Here is a 21,636-nt window from a genome sequence, read left to right as displayed (position 1 = left end):
GTACCTAGAGCTGTCCAACCTGCTTCTCTGTGCCCTGCCGGCTTCCAGTCCTCTGCACCCCAGACCATCCTTGTTTTCAGGTCTCAGCTCCAAGGCTGCCCCTGTCACTAGCCATTTGCTTTCTTTTTGTCTTCTGTAGGCATTTATTCGGCACCTGCTCCATGGCAGGCCTGAGTCCGTCCCTGTCCTGTGGGAAGCATGTCTGCTGCAGGAGGTGGCCATGACACAGTGACCACGCAGCTTGGTCAATGCTGTCATGGAGACAGGCAAGGCCGCCGGGGCAGGGCGGCCCTAACCCACCCTGGGAAGAGCTGGGATAGGGGTTTAAAGAGGGAGAAGGGAGGACTCACCTGGCAGACAGGGCAGGTAAAGGGATCTAGGCAGAAGCAGCATCCGGGCCACAGAGGAACAGACAGGCACGAGAGTGGTGCTCTGAGGAACTGTGTGTGGCCTGGAGCTGGGAGGGCAGCTGCGGGGGGTAGTGGCAGGAGCTAGGTAGTAGCTAGAGTGGTAGTAGCTAGAGTAGGGCCTAGATCCCGAGAGTGGACGGGAGCCATCGAGGAGTCTTGAGCAGGGGAGGTGCCTGGTCAAGCTTGCCCTTCAGAAGGTCTGTGTAGTCCTAAGGGACAGAGCAAAGTCCCGTGATGAGAGGGGTCATGAGGACTGGCCCTGGTCTCCCTGAGAAGCAGGATGCAGTAAGCGGTGGTTGCTGAGTTGGTGGGTTTGATTTGGGAAAGTGCCCCCTGGTGCTGCATGGAGGTCAGAAGGAGGGGGAGAGCCTGGAGGCTTGTGGACAGGCCGTGGAGACGTCCAGTGGACTGGTGGGGCCGGGCCTGAGCGCGTCCCGGCCGGGTGTGGACTGGGAGTTGCAGGGGGTGGGATCACGGGGACTTGGCTCCTGGGGGAGGGAGGAGACCCGGCTGAAGTCTGTGGATGGCGCTGTTGTCAAATTGCCTGGAAGGAGCCCTGGCCCAGGAGGGCTCATCCTGGCTCCCAGCTGTGTGCCCCGGACCAGCCTGTCCCTCTGTGTGCCTCAGTCTCCCCAGCTGTGAAGGGACTGGGAGAAGTGGCCCCTCCTGCTCTGACCCAGCAGGTCTATGACATGGCTCTGGCCCTGGAAGAAGGACACAGAGGCCATGGTGTGGCCAGCTGAGGCCTAGCCTGGGATTATCAAATCTGGCAGGTCTGCTATGGCCTGGGGCCAGCGCCTGGCATGGCTGCCAGCTGAGAGGGCACATCGCTGACCCCCAGATGCCCTCCTCACCTTCGTAGCGGGCTCTGCTCTCCCCGTCAGCTATCTTGGTTCAGCCTGACTCTGTCCAGGGCCCCTGCTCTCCACGTGACTGGTCCTGGGAGGAGTGGCCTGGCTCTGGGGCCCCATTGGCCAAACCCTGCCTGGGCCGCACACACCCCTGGCCCCCGGGCTGGCTGCCTGCCCACCTTGGGACTAGGAGGCCTGGCCTGGCTGCCCGGACTTGGGCAGATCTCCTTGGAGCCAGGGAAGGAGCTGGAGTCTGAGAGGCTGTGCCTCGGACCACCTGTGCTGCTCTGCCGCCCTCCCTGTGCTCTGGCCCAGGGGCCCCGTGCCCCTGTCTTTGAGGGGAATGGAGGGGCAGCCACAGTGGGGCTTGTCCCTCCGTTTGCCCGGGGGGGTAGGAGCACAGCCCTGCTCGGAGGGGCTCAGTATTTCCTCTCTGACAGGGTGACAGGCTCCTTGTCTTCCTCACTGGAAACCTCAGAGCCAGGGCAGGGGTAACTTGGGGATTGTCAGTCTCCCTCTGCCCCTGCCTAGTGAGTGCCAGCTGAGGCTCAGGAGGGAACAGCCTTCCTCAGGATCAGGTAGCACCTGAGGGAAAGCTAGGATTTGAACTCAAGGCTGTCTCTTGTGGTCCCTCCACAAACATTTGATGAGGTCCTACTGTGTGCCAGGTCCTTCTGAGCATGAGCACTAGAGTAGGAGCTTCTCACAGGGATGGGCCCAGTTTTCTTTGTGTTCTCAGTGTTTGACCCAGGGCCCAGGACAGAAGAGGTGCTCCTGAATGAACGAACGAGTGAGTGAATGAATGAACAAGGCAAAGATCCTGCCTCCAGGCATGTTGTCTCCATGAGGAAAGTGGGGCTCCTTTTCACAGAACAGGAAATAGGAGGCTGGTGGGCGTGGGGATTGACCAGGTAAGAAGCAGAGAGAGGGTTAGAACTCAGTGTCTTGACTGCTGGCCGGGGGCGGAGCTTTTTGCTCCTCACTTCCCTGATCTGTAAAACGGGGTCAGCAGCCCTCCCCCTCTGCCTCCCTTGTGAGGACTGGTGAGGCGGTGGATGTGAAAATCACTTGTAAAGCTGGGACGCCGTGTGTGGGGCCTCCCTGCCTGCACATCCAGAACTACCCAGAAACCCCGCACGTCTGCTCCCTTTCTTCTGCCCACATTCCCTCTGCATCTTGTCTCCCCCATTTCCCTAGCTTTCTCCAGCGCTCCTTTCTGGAATGTTCTGTGCAGAACCCCTGGCTGTGGCCGGGGTTTGAGAAGAGTGTGGGTGAACAGCGTCTGCCCGCCTCCTCCCTCTACAGTCTCCCACATCCAGAAAGCCAGCCACCCAACCCACATCCACACAGGCCCCCATGCACACCAGGCTGGAAATGCGGTGGCAGTGGTTACCATGGTGACGGGTCCTGCTGCTTGGACCGCAGCGGCCTGTGAGCTGCCTGCCAGAGCCTGCAAGCCTGGTAGCCTGGCAGCCTGCAGGTCTCCACCCTGGCCAAGAGCTCCTGGGGCCGCTGCCCTCATCTCTCCCCTTGGTGCTCATGCTGGGCCTGGCACCCAGGGGCTCTTAGGAGTGAGCTGTCTCTCTGGGAACCCACAAGCTGTTCTGGGTCAGATAGGCCTTGTTCAAATCCCAGTCCTACCACTCAGGGGTCAGTGACCTTGAACAGGTCACCTGTAGCATGTTTTGAATTTATTGAATGATCTCCGGGAGCCTCATGGGAGGAATTATTCAGGGGGGACAGACCCCAGCATGAGAGCTGTCGCTGCCCTGCGCGTCACTGCCCCATCCTGCAGCTGTGGCGGGGTCAGGACTGGTCGTGGCGCTCTTTGCTGCTGAGTGCAGGCCTGGGCCCAGGAGCCCCTGCAGGCAGTGTAGTGTGGCGGGTGGGACCTCAGACTCGGCAGCCAGACCTCTGGGGTCGCAGCTGGGCTTTGCCACTTACTTGGGCCTCGGTTTCCTCATCTGTTAAATGAAATTAATAATGAACCTACCTCAGGGGTTTGTTATGTGGATAGAAGTGAATTAGTCCATGTAATGTGCTTAGAAGACTGTTGATACTTAATAAGTGCTGGAGAAAAGCTAGCAGCGACTGTCATCACCACAGTTGGCACTGCCATGAGAGCTGGAACCCATGTGCCTGCCCCTCCTGTCATTTGTCCCACGCATGCAGGTGCACCCAGCTCTGTTCACAGTCTTAGCAGGGGGAACAGGCCAGAGAGACGGCATGGCAGGTCGGCTCCTTGCCCCCACCCCACCCCTCCCAAGGGGCTGCCAGCCCCCCACCCCTGCTGCCCGGGGGTGAGACAGGCTGGGCCCTGAGCTGAAACTCGGCCTGGTTTCAGTTTGCGTACATGAGTTTGAGAATTTTTTCTGCTGTTCTCCAGCTGGCAGCTGCTGCAGCCCTGCCCGGGGTCAGCCAGCTGGTCAGTGACCGCCCAGGGCCCTCCCGGGCAGGGGAGCCAAGTGCTCGAGAGAGATGGGCACCCCCGGAGGCGCTGCTGCTAATGTCATCTGAAGAAGGAAGGGGCCCTCGCGGGGTGAAATAGGAGCTGCTTCTTGAGACACTGTCCAATGAGTCCCCAGAGCCACTGCTAGAGGGCTCACCAGGCCTCCCTGCCCAGAGGGACAATCTTTCTAGGGTGAGGGTAAAGCAGAGGTGAAACTTTAAAAAGCTGGCCCACAAGCTGAAGGGAGGAGGGCTGAATCTCTGCACGGTTCCCCTCCCCTCCCGTCCTTGAGTCCGAGGTTGTGTTAACATGAAGTCGTTGGCCAAGAGGAAACTGGGCGTAAGTGGCTTCCAGGGATCCCCTGGGCTGAGACCCTGCGCTGGAGGGTGGCGGCCGCTCTGGGAGGGGGGCGTGGTGGGAGGTGGCCCTGGGGCGCGGCCCTCAGGTCTCCGGGACGGGCACACGGGCAGCGAGCTGACCTCCTCGTCCCTGCCCGGCCCAGGGCCTCTCCTCCGTGTTCTCCAGCCGCTCGGCCCGGAAGTCGGCCTCCCGCGCCGACAAGGACGGCGGCGCCATGGCGGCCGGCGAGGGCTACCGGAACCCCACGGAGGTGCAGATGAGCCAGCTGGTGCTGCCCTGCCACACCAACCAGCGCGGCGAGCTGAGCGTCGGCCAGCTGCTCAAGTGGATCGACACTGCCGCCTGCCTGTCCGGTGAGCCACCCGGTGGCCGGCCTCCCTCCAGGGCTGGTCACTGTCCCCCCAGTGCCACACCTGGCCCTCGGCCCGGCCTTTGCACGTACTGCTCCCCCTGCCTGAGGTGCCCTCTCTGATTTCTCAGGGTTCAGCTCAGGCCGACCCTCCCTCCTGAAACCCGCACAGCTGTGTGCATTGGTCCTGTACCAGCGTGTCCCTGTCAACACAGCAGGGCCCTGGTGGTGGCTACCCCCAGGCTGTCCTGAGGGTGCTATGAGCGCAGCCCGCTGTCTGCCCTGGAGTGCTCCCTCCGCGGAGTGGAGCTGACCAAGCTCATTGCTGTGTTCCGGTGGCCCAGTGTTCCCCAGCCCACAGGGAGCTCGCAGTCTGGTGGGGCACAGACAGGTGACTGACTGCCCCCCAGCACTGTTTGAGGGGGCTGGGAAAGGGAGGTGGAAGTGGGGCTGTGGGAGAATGGGCCAGAAGCCCTGACCCCGCCCTGGGGACAGAGAAGGGATTCCAGAGGGACTAAGGCACGTGAGCAAGTCTGAGGGTAAGAGTGACTCAGACAAGGAAACAAAGGAGGGCGAGGTTGACCGGCAGAGGCCCTGTACCTGACAAGGCCACGACATAGAGGACCATGGCATGATCGTTCATTCATTCAACAGCTACTTACTGAGTAGCTGAGTGCCTACTGAGCACCAGGCACTGTCCAGCACTGGGGCACAGCCATGAAGGAGACAGGCAAAAAGCCTTGCCCTGGAGTAACTTGCAGTCTAGCAGAAGGGGAGACACCAGACAGACGAAACCCTGATGTGCAGTGGGGCCAGGGTGTGGTGACTGGTGGAGAGAGGGGAGGGGGTGGGGTGCGGGCAGAGGCCTGCGTGCCAGGGCGGCTGCTGACACACGGCTTTCTTCTCCCGATGCCAGCGGAGAGGCACGCTGGCTGCCCCTGCGTCACGGCCTCCATGGACGACATCTATTTTGAGCACACCATTAGGTAAGTGGCCCCCGTGCTGCTCGGTCCTTCTGGTCACCCTGCTGCAACCCCAGGGCCCCCTCTCCCACCTCCCACCTGGTCAGCCTGTGTGCTGCCTGAAACCTGACTCTGCTGACCGAGGGCCTTTACAGATGCGGTGACCCGTCTGCAGGTCTCAGACAGCTGTGGGCTAGGGCTGGGTTCCCTCGGCCAGGGTGGGGCCAAGGAAGTTGCGTCAGGTTTGGAGGTGGACGTTGCTGAGCAACATCATGGGGTGCTGTGTGATTTTGGGGAAGTCACTCTCTTTCTCTGGGCCTCAGTTTTATTATCTGCAAAATGGAAGGGATTAGACTTCATCACTGAATACCTTTTAGAGTTTGGACCTTCTCTGTGGGTCATTGGTCACTGGCCTGTAGGGAGGTCCCCAGACAAGGTGCCTTTGCAAAGCCTGAGTCAGAAGCTTGGGCCATTCAACCTCTGCTCACATACCTCCAGGGATGAGGAGCTCACTACCTCCAAGTTTTTGTTCTGTTTTGTTTTGTTTAATATCTGTCCTGGTTAGAAAGCTCTTTGTTATGCTGTGCTGAGCTTTATCTCAGCATAGCTTTGCTGGGACCCAAGGAGCGTGCTGAGACCTCAGCCCAGGACAGGCTTCAGGGGCTGCACACAGTGCTCTTGCCTCCAGGCCTGCTCCTAAACTTGCTGTCAGTGTCTAGGACATCAAGTGCCAAGGGCCTATTCAGGACTTCCTGGGTGCCCGGTGTCTCGTGGTTAAGGAAAAGTCTGGCTGGTCCCAGTGTCCGTGGATTCAGTCATTCATCACTACTCGCACCATTTCCAGACAAGGGCCCGCACTGGGTGTGGGATGCACAAGGTCACCTGGAGCACGGTGCCCAGGAGCTCCCAGGCTGCAGGGCGACAGATGTAGAAACATTTCAGTTCAGAGGGGTAAGTTCCAGGCTAAGAATGATCTCTGACATATGGGTGCTTTGTAATACTTTCTCTAAATATCTTTTATTTTAAAATAGTTTTTTGATTTACCAAAACTTTGTAGGTAGTACAGAGAGTTCCCACATACCCCACTGCCAGATCTCCTGTTATAAACAGCTTACATTCGTACGGTACTGTACGGTACTGTGTTGCAGTTAATGAACTGATACTGATACATTATTTGTAGGGCCTTTTTAATACATAAACTTTTTTAATCCTCAGAACACCCTCTGAGGTCCTGGCCATTAGTGTCTTCATTTTACAGTGGAGAAGACTGAGGCCCAGAGAAGTGAAGTAACTTGCCTAGGGCTGTACAGCTAGTGGAGGAGCCAGGCTGTACCACCAGCCAGGCAGTGTGGCCCCAGAGCTCTTGCTCTTAACTGCTGGTCTCCATTGCCTGTGTGTCTAGGGGTGGGTGTAGTGGCACAGAGGGTAGTCAAGGGGGCTTCCTGGAGGAGGTGTTTGAGCTGGCTCCAGTATTGTGGGCACTGTATGTAGTGACACTTCGAAGGGCAGTGGAGCTGTGTCTGGGCCAGCTCTGGGTCTCTGCTGCCAACACAGGTTCTGGCACTTGGAGGAGCTAGGGTTAGCCGGGGCTGGGGTGGGGTGTGTGTGTGTGTGTGATGGACGGACCGGCCGTGGGACCCAGCAGAGTGAAGGTGCGTCTGGGCAGAGGAGGGGGTGGGTGGAAGGGGACGCCCAGAGGGTCCTGGGAGGGAGGGCCAGCTGGGGAAGGTTTTTTGTTTGTTTTTGCTCTCATCATTTAAAAATATTTCAAAATGTATCCCTAACGGGTAAGAACTCTTTTTAAACATAACCTCAATGCTCTTATCACACCTCAACAAAATTAGCAATAATCTCTCACTAAATATCCTGTCAGCGTTCGTTGCCCCACTGACTCATGAATTCGTTTTTATTTCCTTTTTCTTTATAGTTATTTTTGTTGTTCAAGTCAGGATGCAAATAAGCTTGCAACTGCTTGCTGTCTCTTGTCTTTTTTTAAATCTGCAGATGCTACACCTCCCCCAGCATCCTCCCCCCACCCCCATCTCTCTTACTCTCTTTTTCCTTGAAACTTCTTTGTTGAGCAAACCTGGGCATTTTGCCCTCCAGAGTTCTCCCTCATTTGAGTTTTGCTGTTAGCATCACTGTGGTGTCATTTAACATGCTCCTCTGTCCCCTGAGAGTAAACTGGTCCTGGGGAAGGGGCTGAGCAGGGGCCAGGCTTGTTCATGGGAGCTGCCTCTCTGCGATGTGGAGAACACCTGGAGGGGTGCTGGGGCGCTTGGGGCTCAGGGGACCCCAGGAGGCTGGCAGTGACCCTGGGGAAGGAGCCAGTTTTGGCCTGAGCTGAGGGATGGAGGGCAGTGAGGAAGGAAGAGCAGCTCAGGGGTCCAAGCCGGTGTCTGCTTGGCTTTGGGGGAAGTTAGAGCGGAAAGGGTCACAATTTTCTTTCATTTTTTTAGCACCACAGGAAATAGACTTTCATTTTTGTTTGGAGGATCATGGAAGTTTTTTTTCTAAGTTTTTATCATGATAACTTTCAAAATTATAGAAAAGTTGAATAGTGCAATGATCGTCACCACTGGATTTAATAATTAGCGTTTTCCTAAATTTGCTTTATCTACATATGGATAAACAAATGCACATGCTTTTCTCTCCATTGAAAGTAATTTGCAGACGTCACAATACCTCATCCCTCCACACACCAGCATGCATCTCCTAGAAATGACAGGCCCCTCCGTGGCTGTTAGAACTGCTAAAAACATGAACGGAAGCGAAGTCAACACAGGGCAGGCGAGGTGGCTCCCCGGGGATTCTGAGTGTTCACCTGGATGTGGGCATCGTTCCAGAGGGACAGGCTGCGACTGCAAAGAGTGGGGCCAGTGGAGTCAACAGAATCGGTCCAGAATCCTGGCTCTGTCACTTTTTAGCTGGGTGACCATGGGCAAGTGGCTACCCTCTCTGATGCTCAGTCCCCCTATACTACCTGCCAAGCTTGTTTGGAGGCTCAGATGAGGTAGTGTGCAGTTCCTGGCACATAGTAGGCATTCTTTAAATGTCTTCATTTCCCTTCCCACCCTCTATTCATAGCCCCCTGCACTTAGTAGGCATTCAGTAAGTGTGGTATTCGTTAATTCGGTAGGCCACTCTTATGGAGAACCGACCCTGTGCCATGTGCTAGGCCTTGAAGAGTCAGCGGTGAGCAAAACAGACGTGCCCCTTGCCCCAGTGGAGCTTAAGGATTGTGTGGAGACAGTGGTCAGTCTGTTGGAAGAAGTGTCGGGAGGGTGAACCTTATGGGGCACGAGAGGGCAGGGAGGGCTTCCCTGAGGAGGGGGCTGTGGAGCTGAGATCACAGGGAGACTCGAGCACTCATGGGAAGGGGGAGCGGGGAGCGGGGGAGGTGAATGAAGTCGCGCCCCTCCTCTCGGCCTCGGCTTTCCCGCCTGTGAAGTGGGGCCGAGGCTGTCTGCTCTGAGGCCTCGGTGACATCACAGATGTGAGTGGCTCTCTAAGCCGTGATGTTCTCCGTCCACTTCCCCTCAGCAGACGCCCTGCCAGCGTCTGAGGCCCCTGTTCCCTCCCTCCTCCCCTCTGGAAGGCTCACGCCTGCTCTCTCTCCTCAGTGTTGGCCAGGTGGTGAATATCAAGGCCAAGGTGAACCGGGCCTTCAACTCCAGCATGGAGGTGTGTGGGCAGCACCGTGGGGTGGGCGGGCGGGGTTTCCACCTCCTCTGGGCTCTCAGCCCCCAGCCCCCAGCCGGGTGTGCACACGCACGGAGCCCAGGCTGAGGCAGCAGGTTCTGAGACAGCTGGCGGGGTTGCAAGAGTCCCTTGGATCTAACTGTCCAGCACCCAGAACACAGAAGGGAGAGCTGAGGCCAGGAAGGGACTTGCCCCGGGTCACCAGGTCACCAGGTCACCAGGTGTCTGTCCTTTTAGTTTAGCGAGCACCTTACTTGCTTCAACCCCTTTCATCAACAGTCTGTTTTTAACCTTCTCGATAACGCTGTGAGGGAGGTATGATCATTTCACTTTACAAATGAGAAAACCGAGGCCCAGAGAAGGGAAGTGACTTGCCCAAAGTTTCCCAGGGAGCCAGGGGGAGAGCCAGAACCCACCCCAGCTCTCTGTCTTCCTAGATTTGGTGGGTGCTACAGGAGTGCCAGAGGCCAGGCCTGGGCAGGACCCGCTGTCTCGTTGCGCGGTGGGGCCTTGGGTTGGTGAGCCCTATTTCTTCCCTCCTCTACCTTACTCTTCCCCTGCAGGTGGGCATCCAGGTGGCTTCCGAGGACCTGTGCTCTGAGAAGCAGTGGAGCGTGTGCAAGGCCTTGGCCACCTTTGTGGCTCACCGGGAGCTCTCCAGGGTAGGTGGCCACACCTGGCCGCTCAATGCTGCTGGGCCACCTGGGTACCTGTCATGGAAGGGCTGGACCAGGGCGGTGATTCTGGGGGTTGGTGGAGGCATGGAGGTGGGGGCTGCGGGAATCCCACTGCCATGGAAGCCCAGGCGCCTTCCCGCTCTCCTTCTCGCTCTGCTTCCCCCTCTCCCTGTGCATCTCATGGGAGGATTCTTCAGATCTCACCATTCCCTTTCGTGTCCTGCAGCGACACCCCCTGCCCGCCATCCACTGTGCCTTTGCCCAAGAAGAATGGGGACAGTTGGAGGGTGAATAACATGTGTCAGTCAACATGGAGACAGGAAGATGGGGTCAAAGAGGGGAAAGCTTGTGACCAAGAGCCCTAGGCGTGAGGTGGTGGCTGGGGGACAGACCCTCGTGCTATTTCAGGGAACTTGGCCTGAGCACCTTCCACCTCACCCCTTGCCCACAGGTGAAGCTGAAGCCGATCACGCCCCGGACGGAGGAGGAGAAGACCGAGCACAGCGTGGCGGCCGAGCGCCGGCGCATGCGGCTGGTCTACGCGGACACCATCAAGGACCTCCTGGCCAACTGTGTCATTCAGGACGGTGAGTGGCCATGGGTGGGGAGGACAGCTGGCATCCTGCTTGCCCCCCTTTGCCCTGGGCCCGCCCTGGGCAGAGGAAAGAAGGGAGTTTCCTTGGGACTTGGGTCCACCCACTGGTGGCCTCAGGCCTGGCTGGCCCTCTTGCCTCAAGGTCTCCTTCAGGGAAAGGAGAGTGTTGGGGCCTCTTGCCCAGCTTTCAGGAGCCGTGAAGGTGGAGTTAGGACATATGGAAAATCCGTTGTTGTCCACCAAATGCATTTGAGTCTCTAGGATTCAAGGTGTTTAAAAAGGTAGTATTGAGCTTGGCCTTGAAGATTGATTTTTTAAAAAGAATATGGATAGGTTGGTAGGTAGGCAGATGATAGATAGATAGATAGATAGATAGATAGATAGATAGATAGATATGGGGATGGAGATAGAGATAGAGATGACAGAATGAAAAGCAAGACTCTCTCCTACCCTGGAACCCAGGCTTCCTCCAGAGGTACGACTGTTCCTCGCTGGGCATCTTTCCAGAAGTACCCCTGCATATTCAAGCACACTATGTATTATTTAGCTCCCTCTTTTTCCAAAAAGGGATCATACACACTGCTCTGTATGTTGTTTTTTTCCCCTTAAAAGTGTATCATGGAGCATGTCCTGTACCAGCACACGGGGATCTGCTGTGGGCTGCTGGGTTGTTGATGGGTGGGGAGAGGAGGCGTGGTCTCCCTGACGGAGGGTGCAGGCTGGGTGCAGGCCCGGGTGGTCTCCCTGACGGAGGCCGCAGGCTGGGCACAGCCCCGTGGGGGGGACTTGGGTTTGGACACTGATCTCCAGAATGCAGAGTCTTCCTTGAAACATAAGGGAGGCAATTTTAGGACAACTCGAAGGTTGTTCAGCTGCCCAAAGCGGGGAGACAGCAGGTGGAAGGAGCTGACCCTGTGAGAGTGGTGAGCTGTGCTCTGAATTCCGTGCCCTATTTACATGCGGCCTGAGCCATGGCTGGGCGGGCCTGGCTCTTCCTACCATCGTTGAGGCACCCCGGAACCATCCATCCCACCACAGCCCTCCTAGGTCCCTCCTGTTCTGACAGCCCTTCTACTCAAGGGTCAGTCCAAATGCCTTTGCCTAGCATCTAGGCCCTGGGCTGACCGCTCGGCCTCCTCTGGTCTGTGCATTTCTTGCCCTCTGCTCCAGCTGAGCCAAAGGCCGTGTTGCTCCCTGCGACTGTCCTTCCTGTCGTTTCTCCAGACCTTGCTCAGGCCACCCTCAACCTCCCCTCCTCCCTGCCTGTGGCGTCTCCCAGCAGCCTGCAAACCAGGTGAAATGTGGCCTCTTTGATGGGCCTCCCTGGCGAGACCTTTGTCCCTGCATGATGGGAGATGCATGGCATCTCCTTGGCTTGGGTGGGGCATGTCAGCCTCTGCTCCCTTCATCCCCAAGGCCCTGCCCACCCTCTGGCCTCTGCTGCTGAGGATAGCCTAATGCCATTGCCTCCGAGGGACAGGGCATGTCAGGGCACAGGGAGGGAAGAATGATCCTCCTGAGAGTGTTTACTGAGCCGGGGACCACGCACTCTAGAATTGCGATTGCATTTCATCTTCACAGTCCTAATGGGTCAGGTTTGACCTCTGCCCTTCAGAGAGGAGGAAATTGAGGTTCAGAGAGGTTGCTTGACTTGCCCAACGTCGTACAGGCTGTGTGGGGTGGAGCTGAGGTTCAGACCCAGCTGTGTGTTGTCTCCAGGCTGGTGCTCTGTGCACTGCTCTGTAGGAGCCCCGTCTCCCTCATCCCATCTCCTCCCGTCCCTCATCCAGGGCCAGCCCACGCCTCATGCACACGAGGGGTTGAGTAAATAAGACAATCTGGGTGGGGGCAGGGGTGGTGGTGGGGGTCCGGGCTGCTTGTGGGGAGGCTCTGCCCTTGGGAACCTTATCACCTTGCCACCTCCCTCCCTCTGCCCCTCCCTGGCTAGATCTGGAGAGCAGAGACTGCAGCCACACGGTGCCGGCCGAGAAGACCCGGGTAGAGAGCGTGGAGCTGGTCCTGCCCCCCCACGCCAACCACCAGGGCAACACCTTCGGGGGCCAGATCATGGCCTGGATGGAGAACGTGGCCACCATCGCAGCCAGGTGAGGGGAGAGCGCGCGGCCCCTGCCTGCCCTACCTTCTCCCCTCTTCCTCGTGACCATCTCCGTCTGGGGGAGAAACCCAGCTTGGTGTTGGCCTCCAAGGCTTCAGAAGCTTGGCTGTTGTGTTGTGGGTAACCCAGAGAACCAGAGAGGAGTGATCTTCTATGAGCTGGCCATTCCTTCCTCGACTTCAAGAGCCCTCCTAGTTGCCATTGCCTGCATGGGAAGTGCCAAGGCCCTGGGCCTGGCACTAAGGCCTCCCCTTGGCCCGGCCCTGCCTGCTCTCTTCCTGAATCTTCTGCTCCCTGCAGATCGAGCTGGTTGTGCTCCCCTTCCCATCCTGCACGTCCCCAGCTCCTGCACCTATTCCTAGTGTGACCTCCGCCATGCGACCCCGCTCTTCTTTCTCTGCTAAGATCCTGCCCACTCCTCCATGAAGTCACTCTGACTCTTCCCTTCTTCCTAGAGGTGACACTAATCCCTATAACTTCTCCTGTAACTTCTGTGCCTGCCCAAGGCTGGTTCTACCCTAATTATTGGGGTATTTTTATGGTTATGATAACTGACATTCACTGACACTCTTATACCCTTGTGACTTTGTACTTGCCGTTCCCTCTGCCAGGAGTGCCCTTCCCACCCCCACGCCCTCCTTGGCCAGGCAATTTCTTCCTCACCCTTTAGAGCCCGCCTTACACGGCCCCTCCTCCCCTCCTCTGTGTTTAGATGGGGACACAGTGCGTAAGCAATGCCATTTTGGGCAGCCTGGGCTATGAGTGTGATAAGACCTCAGAGAAGGGTCAGAGCCCGGGTAGTCAGGGAAGTCTTCCTGGAGGAGGAACACTTTAGCTGGGCCTTGAATGACAAATAGCCTTGGGTAAGGGGCGGGCTTCCAGGTAGCAGGAACAGCAGGTGGTAGGGTGTAAAGGTTGGAAGGAAAATGGGGAAGGGGTTTACCCCAAGCCCTGCCCTAGGCTTTCTTCTGTCACCTCAGGCTCAGCTGTTTTCCACAGGCCTTAGTATTCTAAGCTGTGAGATGGGCTTTAGTTCTGTTCCTCTGGGCTGACCTGTCGCTGGGTTGGGTGGGAGTGAGTGGGCCAGAGGGCAGTGGATGTGGTTTCAGGCTGGGTCTCGGGATGGGGCAGGGGTTGGAGGCTGGCCCAAGTCTGTGACTGAAGCACTGGGGGCATTTCCTGTCCCCCCGACCCCTGGCCTCCTCCAGCCGGCTGTGCCGTGCCCACCCTACACTGAAGGCCATCGAGATGTTCCACTTCCGGGGCCCATCCCAGGTTGGGGACCGCCTGGTGCTCAAGGCCATCGTGAACAACACCTTCAAGCATAGGTGAGGGGCCGGGATGGGTGGGGCTGGGGCCCCCTGGGGCCGAGGGCTCTCTCTGACCCTAGAAGGGACCTGGCTGCAATCCTGCCAGGACCCCGTTGCCCTGCAGACGAGGTCTGAACCCTGCTGGCTGCTGGGTTGCTTCACTGGCACCAAGATTCCACTCGGGTGTCCCCTCTTCTGGGCCCCCTGCCTGGGTCTCCCGTTGTCTCGGATGGTACTGCGTGCTCAGCGTGTCTCATCTCTCTCCCTGGCTCTGCCTCTGGCCTCCGAACTATGAGTGCTCACATCACAGTGCCACCTCCTGCCGGTGCTGTCATTTATCAAACCCTTTCCCACCCTTTCCCTAAAACAAACAGTCCCCAGAGCCCTGACCCTTGGAATGAATCCTGATACCTCCATGAAAGCTGACTTTAAATATGTAGCTTTTTTGGTGATTTCAAATATTTGGTGATTTTCAATGATGGTGTAGTCATTAGAGTGAGGGATCTGGAGCCAGGCTGCCTGGGTTCAAGTTTGGCTCAATGCTTAACAAGCTGTGTGACTTTGGGCAAGTTACTTACCCTCTCTGAGTCTCAGTTCTTTCACCTGTAAAAGGGGACTCGCTACAACTCCCTCAGAGTTGTGAGGATTCAGTGAGGTGTTGCTGTGGAATGCCAGAGGAGACGTCTAGTGATGCACCATTGCTGCCTGCTGTTATTGTTGTGATTATCATTATTCAAGGTCTGGCCAGCATAGTCTGCCGCCGTGCAGGGAAAGGCCCTGCACTGGGAGCGTGAGGCCCGGTTTCTAGTCCGGATTCTCCTCCTGCCCATGTGCGGCCTGGGGCAGTCATTGCCCTGTGCTGGGTCTCAGTCTCGCCGTTGTTGATGTTCTTGCTGGGTGCTGTCAGCGCTGCTGTCGCGCTCGCTTGGAGGTGCATGTGTACGGGGCGTCTTTCTAATGGGGCCTGCACTCCACCTCCTGGCGCCTCTCCCTCCACAGCCCTCTGCAGTTCACCCTTGCAGATTTCCTGTACGTGCTGGTGGCGCCGCCTCCCAGCTGCAGCCCACGGGGGCGTGGACCAGGGGGTTTATTCATTCTGTGCCCCAGTGGTGAGCACAGGGCCAGGCACGCATAGGTCTCTCTAAACATTGAGGACAGGGACAGTTCTGGGTTCCTTCCTGCCAGTGATCTGGGCTGCTGGAACCACAGGAGTGTGTGTGTGTGCACGTGTGTGTGTGCACATTCGTGTGTGTGTGTGTGTGTGTTAGGGAGGGGGCGTGGCCTGGGAAGGTCTGTCCCGATGAGAGCCACCCCCGTCGTCCCCTCAGCATGGAGGTGGGCGTGTGCGTGGAGGCCTACCGCCAAGAGGCTGAGACCCACCGGCGACACATCAACAGCGCCTTCATGACCTTTGTCGTCCTGGACGCAGACGACCAGCCTCAGACGCTGCCCTGGATTCGGCCACAGCCGGGGGTGAGTGGGGGCAGCACTCTGTCTCACTGCCAGCTCCCTCTCCTCCCCGCCCAGGGGTGGGAGGCCCCGCCCTGCCCCTCTGCTGGGGCCCAGCCAGCTCTGAGTGCCCTGCTGTGGACCCCGGAGATGCCCCTCGGGCCAGGCAGGCCCCTCGTTCTGCCTGTAAGAGCTCAGTCAGTGCGTGTGGGCCGGGCCCGTAGTTGGGTGTAGCAGGGGCTCTGAACCTGCAGAGTTGGAAGCAGGTGGGCTGGAACCCACCTCTGCCATGCGCTAGCACGTGCCCTCTGCCAGCTTCCATCCCATCTCTAAAGTGGTCGTGTCTGCGGTCCCTGCCTCTCGGGGCTGTGGGGTCTGTGGTGAGTGTCATGATGATGGTGACAGGAGAGCAAATAGCACAGGCATGAGAGGCGGGCCTGGGTTCAAAGGCTGTCTCAGGAGATGCTCCCTTGTGCCTTCTGGGGGCCAGGGAGTGACCTTGCAGAGGTCGCCCTCTCTCTGTGAAGGTCCCCGCCCTGCCTGCATAGGCTGTGCAAACCTCTCGCCCTGTAGCTGGGTGTCGGACGGTCAAGGGTGGGCGGTGGGTGGAGGAGCGGGGAGCCTGGCAGACAGGGGTACAGTGCACAGTGCACAAGGTGCCTTCAGGCCTTCACCATTTAATGCTCACGAGGGCGGCGACATTAGAAGTAGCGGTTAAGAGGGCGGCTCCGAGGCACTACTTGGTTGTTGGTTCTGTTCCTGACTCTCCTCCTTACCCCTGAGACCGTGGGCAAGCCCCTTAACCTCTCTGTGCCTCAGTTTCCTCCTCTGAAATGGGGACAACATGAGTACCCGCCTCAGAGGGTTGTTGTAAGGCTTCGATGAAGTTGCACACGGACAGCATTTCAGTTGAGTGCCTGGGCAGAGCAGTGGCCAATGAATGTGGCTCTTACTAGCATCATAAGTGCCCTTTGGGGATCCCCTTTCACAGAGGAGGAAGCCGAAGTCCAGGTGGTGTTCCCAGAGTCACTCGGACAGTCTGGGGGAAGCCAGGCTGGAGCTCAGTTCCTGGCACTTTCCCGTCCATCTTGCCTTCATCACGGCTGCCCCAGTGAGACCTGAACGCCCCTTTAGGGCTGCAGGGCCTCCTTGGGCCCTTGCGGGGCAGACAGGAAGCGGGGCAGGGGGCAAACTGGTTGTCCCTCCTGCAACACAGTCTGTCTCTGCTTCTCACTGCAGGATGGCGAGCGGCGGTACCGAGAGGCCAGTGCCAGGAAGAAGATCCGCCTGGACAGGCAAGCGGGGCTGGGCAGTGGGAGTGGACACAGGCTCGGGGCTGTCGCCCTGCTCCCCGGGTCCCAGGGACTTGCGTTTCTTCAGTGCCGCCCCTGTGCTGGGCGTTGGGCTGGGCCCTTTGCATCCATGCAGCTGCATCACACAGAGGTCTTACTGGCCCCCTGTCCTGGCCAGGACACTGAGGACAGAGGGATTAGGCATCCACGGGCATGCAGATAGGAATGGTCGGCAGACTGAGCATTTGAACCTGGCCAGGTCTGGCCGGTTGCAAACCTTATGCCTTCCATCGACTCTGATGCCCGCTTGGTAGATGCAGAGAGAAAGGCCCTCAGAGGAGACGCAAAGCCAGGTGTGAACGCCGCCGCTGCGAAAGCTCTCCATGGGCTTGACCATGCTGCCAACGCGCCGGGGACACCAGCGCTGTTAGTGAGAGAAAGTGTGCATTTCCCGGGTGCCCTGTGACAGCCCTGTGAGGCGGTGTGACCACCGATCCCGTTTTGCATATGAGGACACTGAGGCACAGGGTGAGGCTGCTGTAGCCAGAGTTGACAGCTCAGCAGGGGTGGGGCGCTGAGCCTTCACCGGCCCCTTTCCTCCGTGCTGTCCCCGCCTCTGACGGTATTTGTCTTTTCTCACCGCTGTTTTTGGTGAGCCCATCGGTCTCCCACCCACTGGGCTCAGCACAGGGCCTGGCACACAGCAGGCCTGAGTAAAGTCTGTCGAAAGAGATGGGCTTCCAAGGTACCACGGTTGTCATCTTCCCTCCTTCCCAGGAAGTACATCGTGTCCTGTAAGCAGGCTGAAATGCCCCTGTCTGTCCCCTGGGACCCGAGCAATCAGGTAAGGCCCTCTGCTTCAAGGGGACAGTCCTCGGGCCTCCCCTCCTGTCTGAGTGGGTCTGGAAGTCGGCCTGAAGGGGACAGGATGCAATGCCGTGCCTCAGGACGGGGCCAGTTGGCGAGGGCCTTCCCGTGTCCCTGTGTGTCAAGAGGGAGCCGAGGCCCTGAGAGGAGAGAGGACTTGTGCAGGGTCACACCATGAGCCTGGTCAGGCCTGGGCCTCCTGCCCACAGCCCGGGACTCTTTCCATAGCGCCACTGCCCTGCACGGTCCGCGCTCCTCTCCCCGCCCCAGCGTGGCTCGGCCGGAGCCCGAGCAGGAAGCTGAGTCTGCGGTGCGCTCCGTGCAGGTGTACCTGAGCTACAACAACGTCTCCTCCCTGAAGATGCTGGTGGCCAAGGACGACTGGGTGCTGTCCTCGGAGACCAACCAGGTAGCTGGCCCCACTCATCCAGGCTTCCTTTCTCCCCTGAGCAGCCAGAGGCGGCTGATTGCAAGCAGCAGAAACTCTCTCAAACCACTCCCGTCAAAGGGGCTTTCTTAAAAGGAATCTGATGAGATCATGAAACCAGCCCAGTGATAGCAGCATACCTGCCCCACCGGGCGCGGAGTGGAGGACCCCGTCCTCCTTCCCTGCTGGCCCGCCTTCATGCCCAGGGTCTCCTCGCTGCTGCTCTCAGCCCAGCTGCTTCCTCCCGTCTGCCCTTCCTCCTCCACTGCAGGGATGAGGCCAGGAAAGACTTGAGCTCTGCCAGTCTGGCCTGTGCCCTGGGACCAGTCGCTTCCCCACCTGTGACATTGTGGAGTTGAATGGACTCCTGGCTCTGAGGATCCATTCCATTGTTGCCTCAGTCACTGCTTCTTAAGACACCTTCCTGTCCACTTGGGCTGAATTCTCTCAACAGCTCATTTTCCAGGGGATGCGACCGAGGCTCAGAGAGGTTGGGTCCTTTTTTCACAGTCACACAGCAAGTCAGTGGCAGCCCTGAGCTTCCAGCCCCGGCCGCTAGCACCTCAGTCAGCCCACCCCACCACCCCGCACAGTCTGGGGAGGGGGTGCAGGAGCACGGCTGCCCTGTGTCCATGTAGATCCGCCTGTACACTCTGGAGGAAGACAAGTTCCTCGCCTTCCACTTGGAGATGTTGGTGCATGTGGACGCAACCCAGGCCTTCCTGCTGCTGTCGGACCTGTGTCGGAGGCCTGAGTGGGACAAGCACTGCCGGTGAGGCGGGGCGCCTGCGAGGTACACTCGCTGCTCAGGCCCGGTGGGTAGGGCGGGCCCTCAGCTGTCTCCTCCTGTTGAGCCATCCCCCATCGTGCTCAGCCCTGCTGGCCTTTCCCTGGGTGTGGGGGGCGCTGTGTTATGTGTCAGGAGGGGTCAGAGCCAAGGGTGTTCTGAGCCCCCAGGAAGGGGACTGAGGCTCAGGTTGGAGTTGGAGGCCTGCGTTTAAGTCCTGTTTCTGGCCCAACTAACTGTGTGACCTTGAGCAAGTCACTTCCTTTCCAGGCCTCAGTTTCCCTTCTCTTAAAATGGGTACTTGAGGTGTGGGTCATGGATTTGCACCCAGGGATAGATCAGTGATGTCCAGACCGTGTTCTGTGGAGTTCTGTGTTCCCGGAGTGGGCTTGGGGACCGCAGCGGTGTGGCAAGGCCGACGGGCGCTGGGCCTGCTCCCGGGTTCAGGGTAACAGAGAACGGCCAGTTTGCTGCTTTTACCGAGTTTGCTGGGTCTTCTTAGGGATGTGTACACGAATCTGTTATTTTTTAATGTACTGAGTTGCTGAATATAAATATGTTATTCCTATAAATACATTTGTTCCCTCAATTTACTGGTTCTTCATGTGAATATTTTCTTCTTACATTTAGTCGAGGAAGATAAGTACATTCTTAGGAAAATAGCCAAAATGTCAGTGTTTAACATGGAAATGTTAAAGTTGAAACTGGTGTTTTTTCAAATTCTTTCTTTGAAGTCATTTTCTGTTATGCCGACACCCTGCTTTGAGGGGGTGGTTCTGTGATGGTTTCTCCGATGGCTTATTAGGATTCCTGAGTATATGCATGAGGAGTGGCTGTGCATTTGGAAATCCAGCGAGCTGGTCATTTGACAAATTGGCCTTGCCCGCCCTACCCCCATCTATCTCCACCAGAGCAGGCCTGCTTGCAGCTATTTCCTCATGGGCTTTCTGCTGAGTTTCTCTGCAAAAAGGGCTGTGTTTCTTTAAAGATCCCTGGTCTAGGTGACCCCAGACAGTGCTGTTCTAGAGGGGCTTTTCCAGAGGTGACTCAGTGGTCGATGTTGTGGGGAGGGGATGGGCGTATGATAGGAAGGCTTCATGGAGGAGGCAGGCTGGTGTGGGCCTTGAAGGCTAGATCAGATCTTGATACTTGATGGGTTGGGGGGAGTGTCCTGAGGAAAAGCGGCGCCCCTAGCTTCTTCCCCCGACCCTGTCCACAGCTGCCCTGTTCCTGAGGCGGCCCCGAGGGTGGGCAGGAGAGTGAGGAGAGGCTAGCAGGCTGGACATGGTCATGCGTGTCTCTGTGAGGGGCGCTTGTGTGTACACGTGTTTTGGTGTAAGCCTCTGTGTGTGTTCCCGCCCGGGCCTAGGGGGCAGAGCTCTGGCACCTGACAGCCAGAGCGCCTCCCGGCCCTGCTTCCTTATTAGCTCTGTGGCCATGGGCAGGGCATGTCCCTGAGTCTCAGCCCTTCATCTATGGCGTGGGGATACCCAGAGTACCTACGGCAGGGGCTCTTGTGGGATTAAGTGAGAGTACACGTGGACTCTTAGAACAGCGCCTGGCACATGGCAGGTGCTCACTAAGTATCAAGTATGACACTAAATCACACATGTGCGTGGGGCGTGTGCACCAGCACAGACATGGACAGATAGGCATGGATCTGTGTGTACACTGGTGGGTGTCCTTCCATGTGTCTGTGCCTGTGTGCATGTATGCCCACAGGTGTGCAGGTGTCCTTACGTGTCTGTCTGTTCTTGTGTCTGTGTGTGCATGCATTTGTTTGTGTATATGTGTGTGTGTTCCCTGATGTGTGTGTTGGGGGGGGGGTGTGCATTTGCCTGTGTATGTGTTTATGTGTGCTCCTGTGTGTGTGTGTGTCTGTCTTGGCCAGGCCTTCCCGTGGTCCCTGCAGGGCAGTGTAGGGGTGAGGCGTCCCCCAAGCATCTGCTCAGGGAGGCCGAAGCGTGGGTGGGCCTGGGCCAGACCGGTTCTTATACCGGAGAACCAGCGCAGAGAACCAGAACTTGGGCTCTGAGCTCTGGGCCTCCCCACAGGAGCGTGGAGCTGGTGCAGCAGGTGGACGAGGACGATGCCATCTACCACATCATTAGCCCCGCCCTCGGTGGTGACACCAAGCCCCAGGACTTTGTGGTCCTGGCCTCTCGGCGGAAGCCTTGTGACAATGGGTAGGTGCCTGCCTGCTAGAGTGGGAGGCGGGCAGGGCTCACCTTCCTCCCCAAGGAGGGGACATCAGCCTAGCGTTAGAAGTCTGCTTCCTGTTGGCCATGGGACCCCAGGCCCCACTTGGCCTTTCTGGGCTGCTGTGGTAAAATGGGGGGCAAGGGGACACACCTCCCCTCTGGTCACTGTGCTCTAAGGTCACCGTGCTCTAAGGCAGGATGGTCTCTGTCCTGTGGTGGCGAGGCTGCCTCACCCCCGGCTGTGAACAGGCTGTTGCTCACATGGCTACCTCCTTGGCCTCCATCCTTTGGAAGCCCCGTGTTGACTGGAGGGTGGCAAGTCTGCCCGCTGTGCCATGGTGAGGATGCCAGCACGGATGGCATCACTTCCTCCAGAGACAGGCACAGAAAGATGAAGCACGAACATCCCAAAGCACACGGCTCCTCCCTGGGCGTCGGCAGTAGAGGGGCTTTTCCAGAAAACCTGCAGTGAAGTCACGCTGGTTCTTGGCTCATTCAGTGCCGCTAACCCACAGGCGCCTCCTCTCTCCAGCCGGCCGGGAGCCTTTGAGTTTGTGTGTCCTAGACTCTGGCGAGGGCCTCAGTGCCAGGGGGGCTCCAGAGCCTGGGTCAGTGTCAAATAGGCCTCACTTTCTCTTTCTGTGCCCCCTCCCTGCCCTTCCTCCTCTCCAGGGACCCCTATGTCATCGCTCTGAGGTCAGTCACGCTGCCCACGCACCGTGAGACCCCGGAGTACAGGCGTGGGGAGACCATCTGCTCGGGCTTCTGCTTCTGGAGAGAGGGGGACCAGTTGACCAAGGTGAGGCCCAGTGTCTCCTCTCCCGCTTCCACC

The 21,636-nt window shown here is 58.1% G+C and overlaps 1 protein-coding gene across 5 annotated transcripts in view; it reads left to right on the top strand.

Moving 5' to 3' along the window:
- ACOT11 (acyl-CoA thioesterase 11) overlaps window positions 1–21,636 on the top strand; it is a 59,317-nt gene that overhangs the window by 30,198 nt on the left and 7,483 nt on the right. For 4 of the 5 annotated variants that reach the window (XM_023629337.2, XM_023629318.2, XM_070247801.1 and 1 more), the window contains 14 exons: window positions 4,213–4,423; window positions 5,336–5,405; window positions 9,005–9,065; window positions 9,647–9,745; window positions 10,212–10,347; window positions 12,304–12,460; window positions 13,680–13,799; window positions 15,110–15,254; window positions 16,470–16,525; window positions 17,300–17,366; window positions 17,715–17,798; window positions 18,455–18,588; window positions 20,658–20,789; window positions 21,477–21,603. In XM_023629337.2, the coding sequence (XP_023485105.1) occupies window positions 4,285–4,423; window positions 5,336–5,405; window positions 9,005–9,065; window positions 9,647–9,745; window positions 10,212–10,347; window positions 12,304–12,460; window positions 13,680–13,799; window positions 15,110–15,254; window positions 16,470–16,525; window positions 17,300–17,366; window positions 17,715–17,798; window positions 18,455–18,588; window positions 20,658–20,789; window positions 21,477–21,603 (1,527 nt within the window). In that variant the 5' untranslated portion in view covers window positions 4,213–4,284. Of the gene's footprint in view, window positions 1–139; window positions 267–3,647; window positions 4,050–4,212; window positions 4,424–5,335; window positions 5,406–9,004; window positions 9,066–9,646; window positions 9,746–10,211; window positions 10,348–12,303; window positions 12,461–13,679; window positions 13,800–15,109; window positions 15,255–16,469; window positions 16,526–17,299; window positions 17,367–17,714; window positions 17,799–18,454; window positions 18,589–20,657; window positions 20,790–21,476; window positions 21,604–21,636 lie in introns of all 5 variants that reach the window. The other variant, XM_070247814.1, reaches the window with a different exon arrangement.

Source organism: Equus caballus, chromosome 2, assembly GCF_041296265.1.
Source record: "Equus caballus isolate H_3958 breed thoroughbred chromosome 2, TB-T2T, whole genome shotgun sequence".
Taxonomy (NCBI): Eukaryota; Metazoa; Chordata; class Mammalia; order Perissodactyla; family Equidae; genus Equus; species Equus caballus.
The sequence above is the reverse complement of the archived record's forward strand: the minus strand, read 5'-3'. Positions and strand labels throughout refer to the sequence as shown.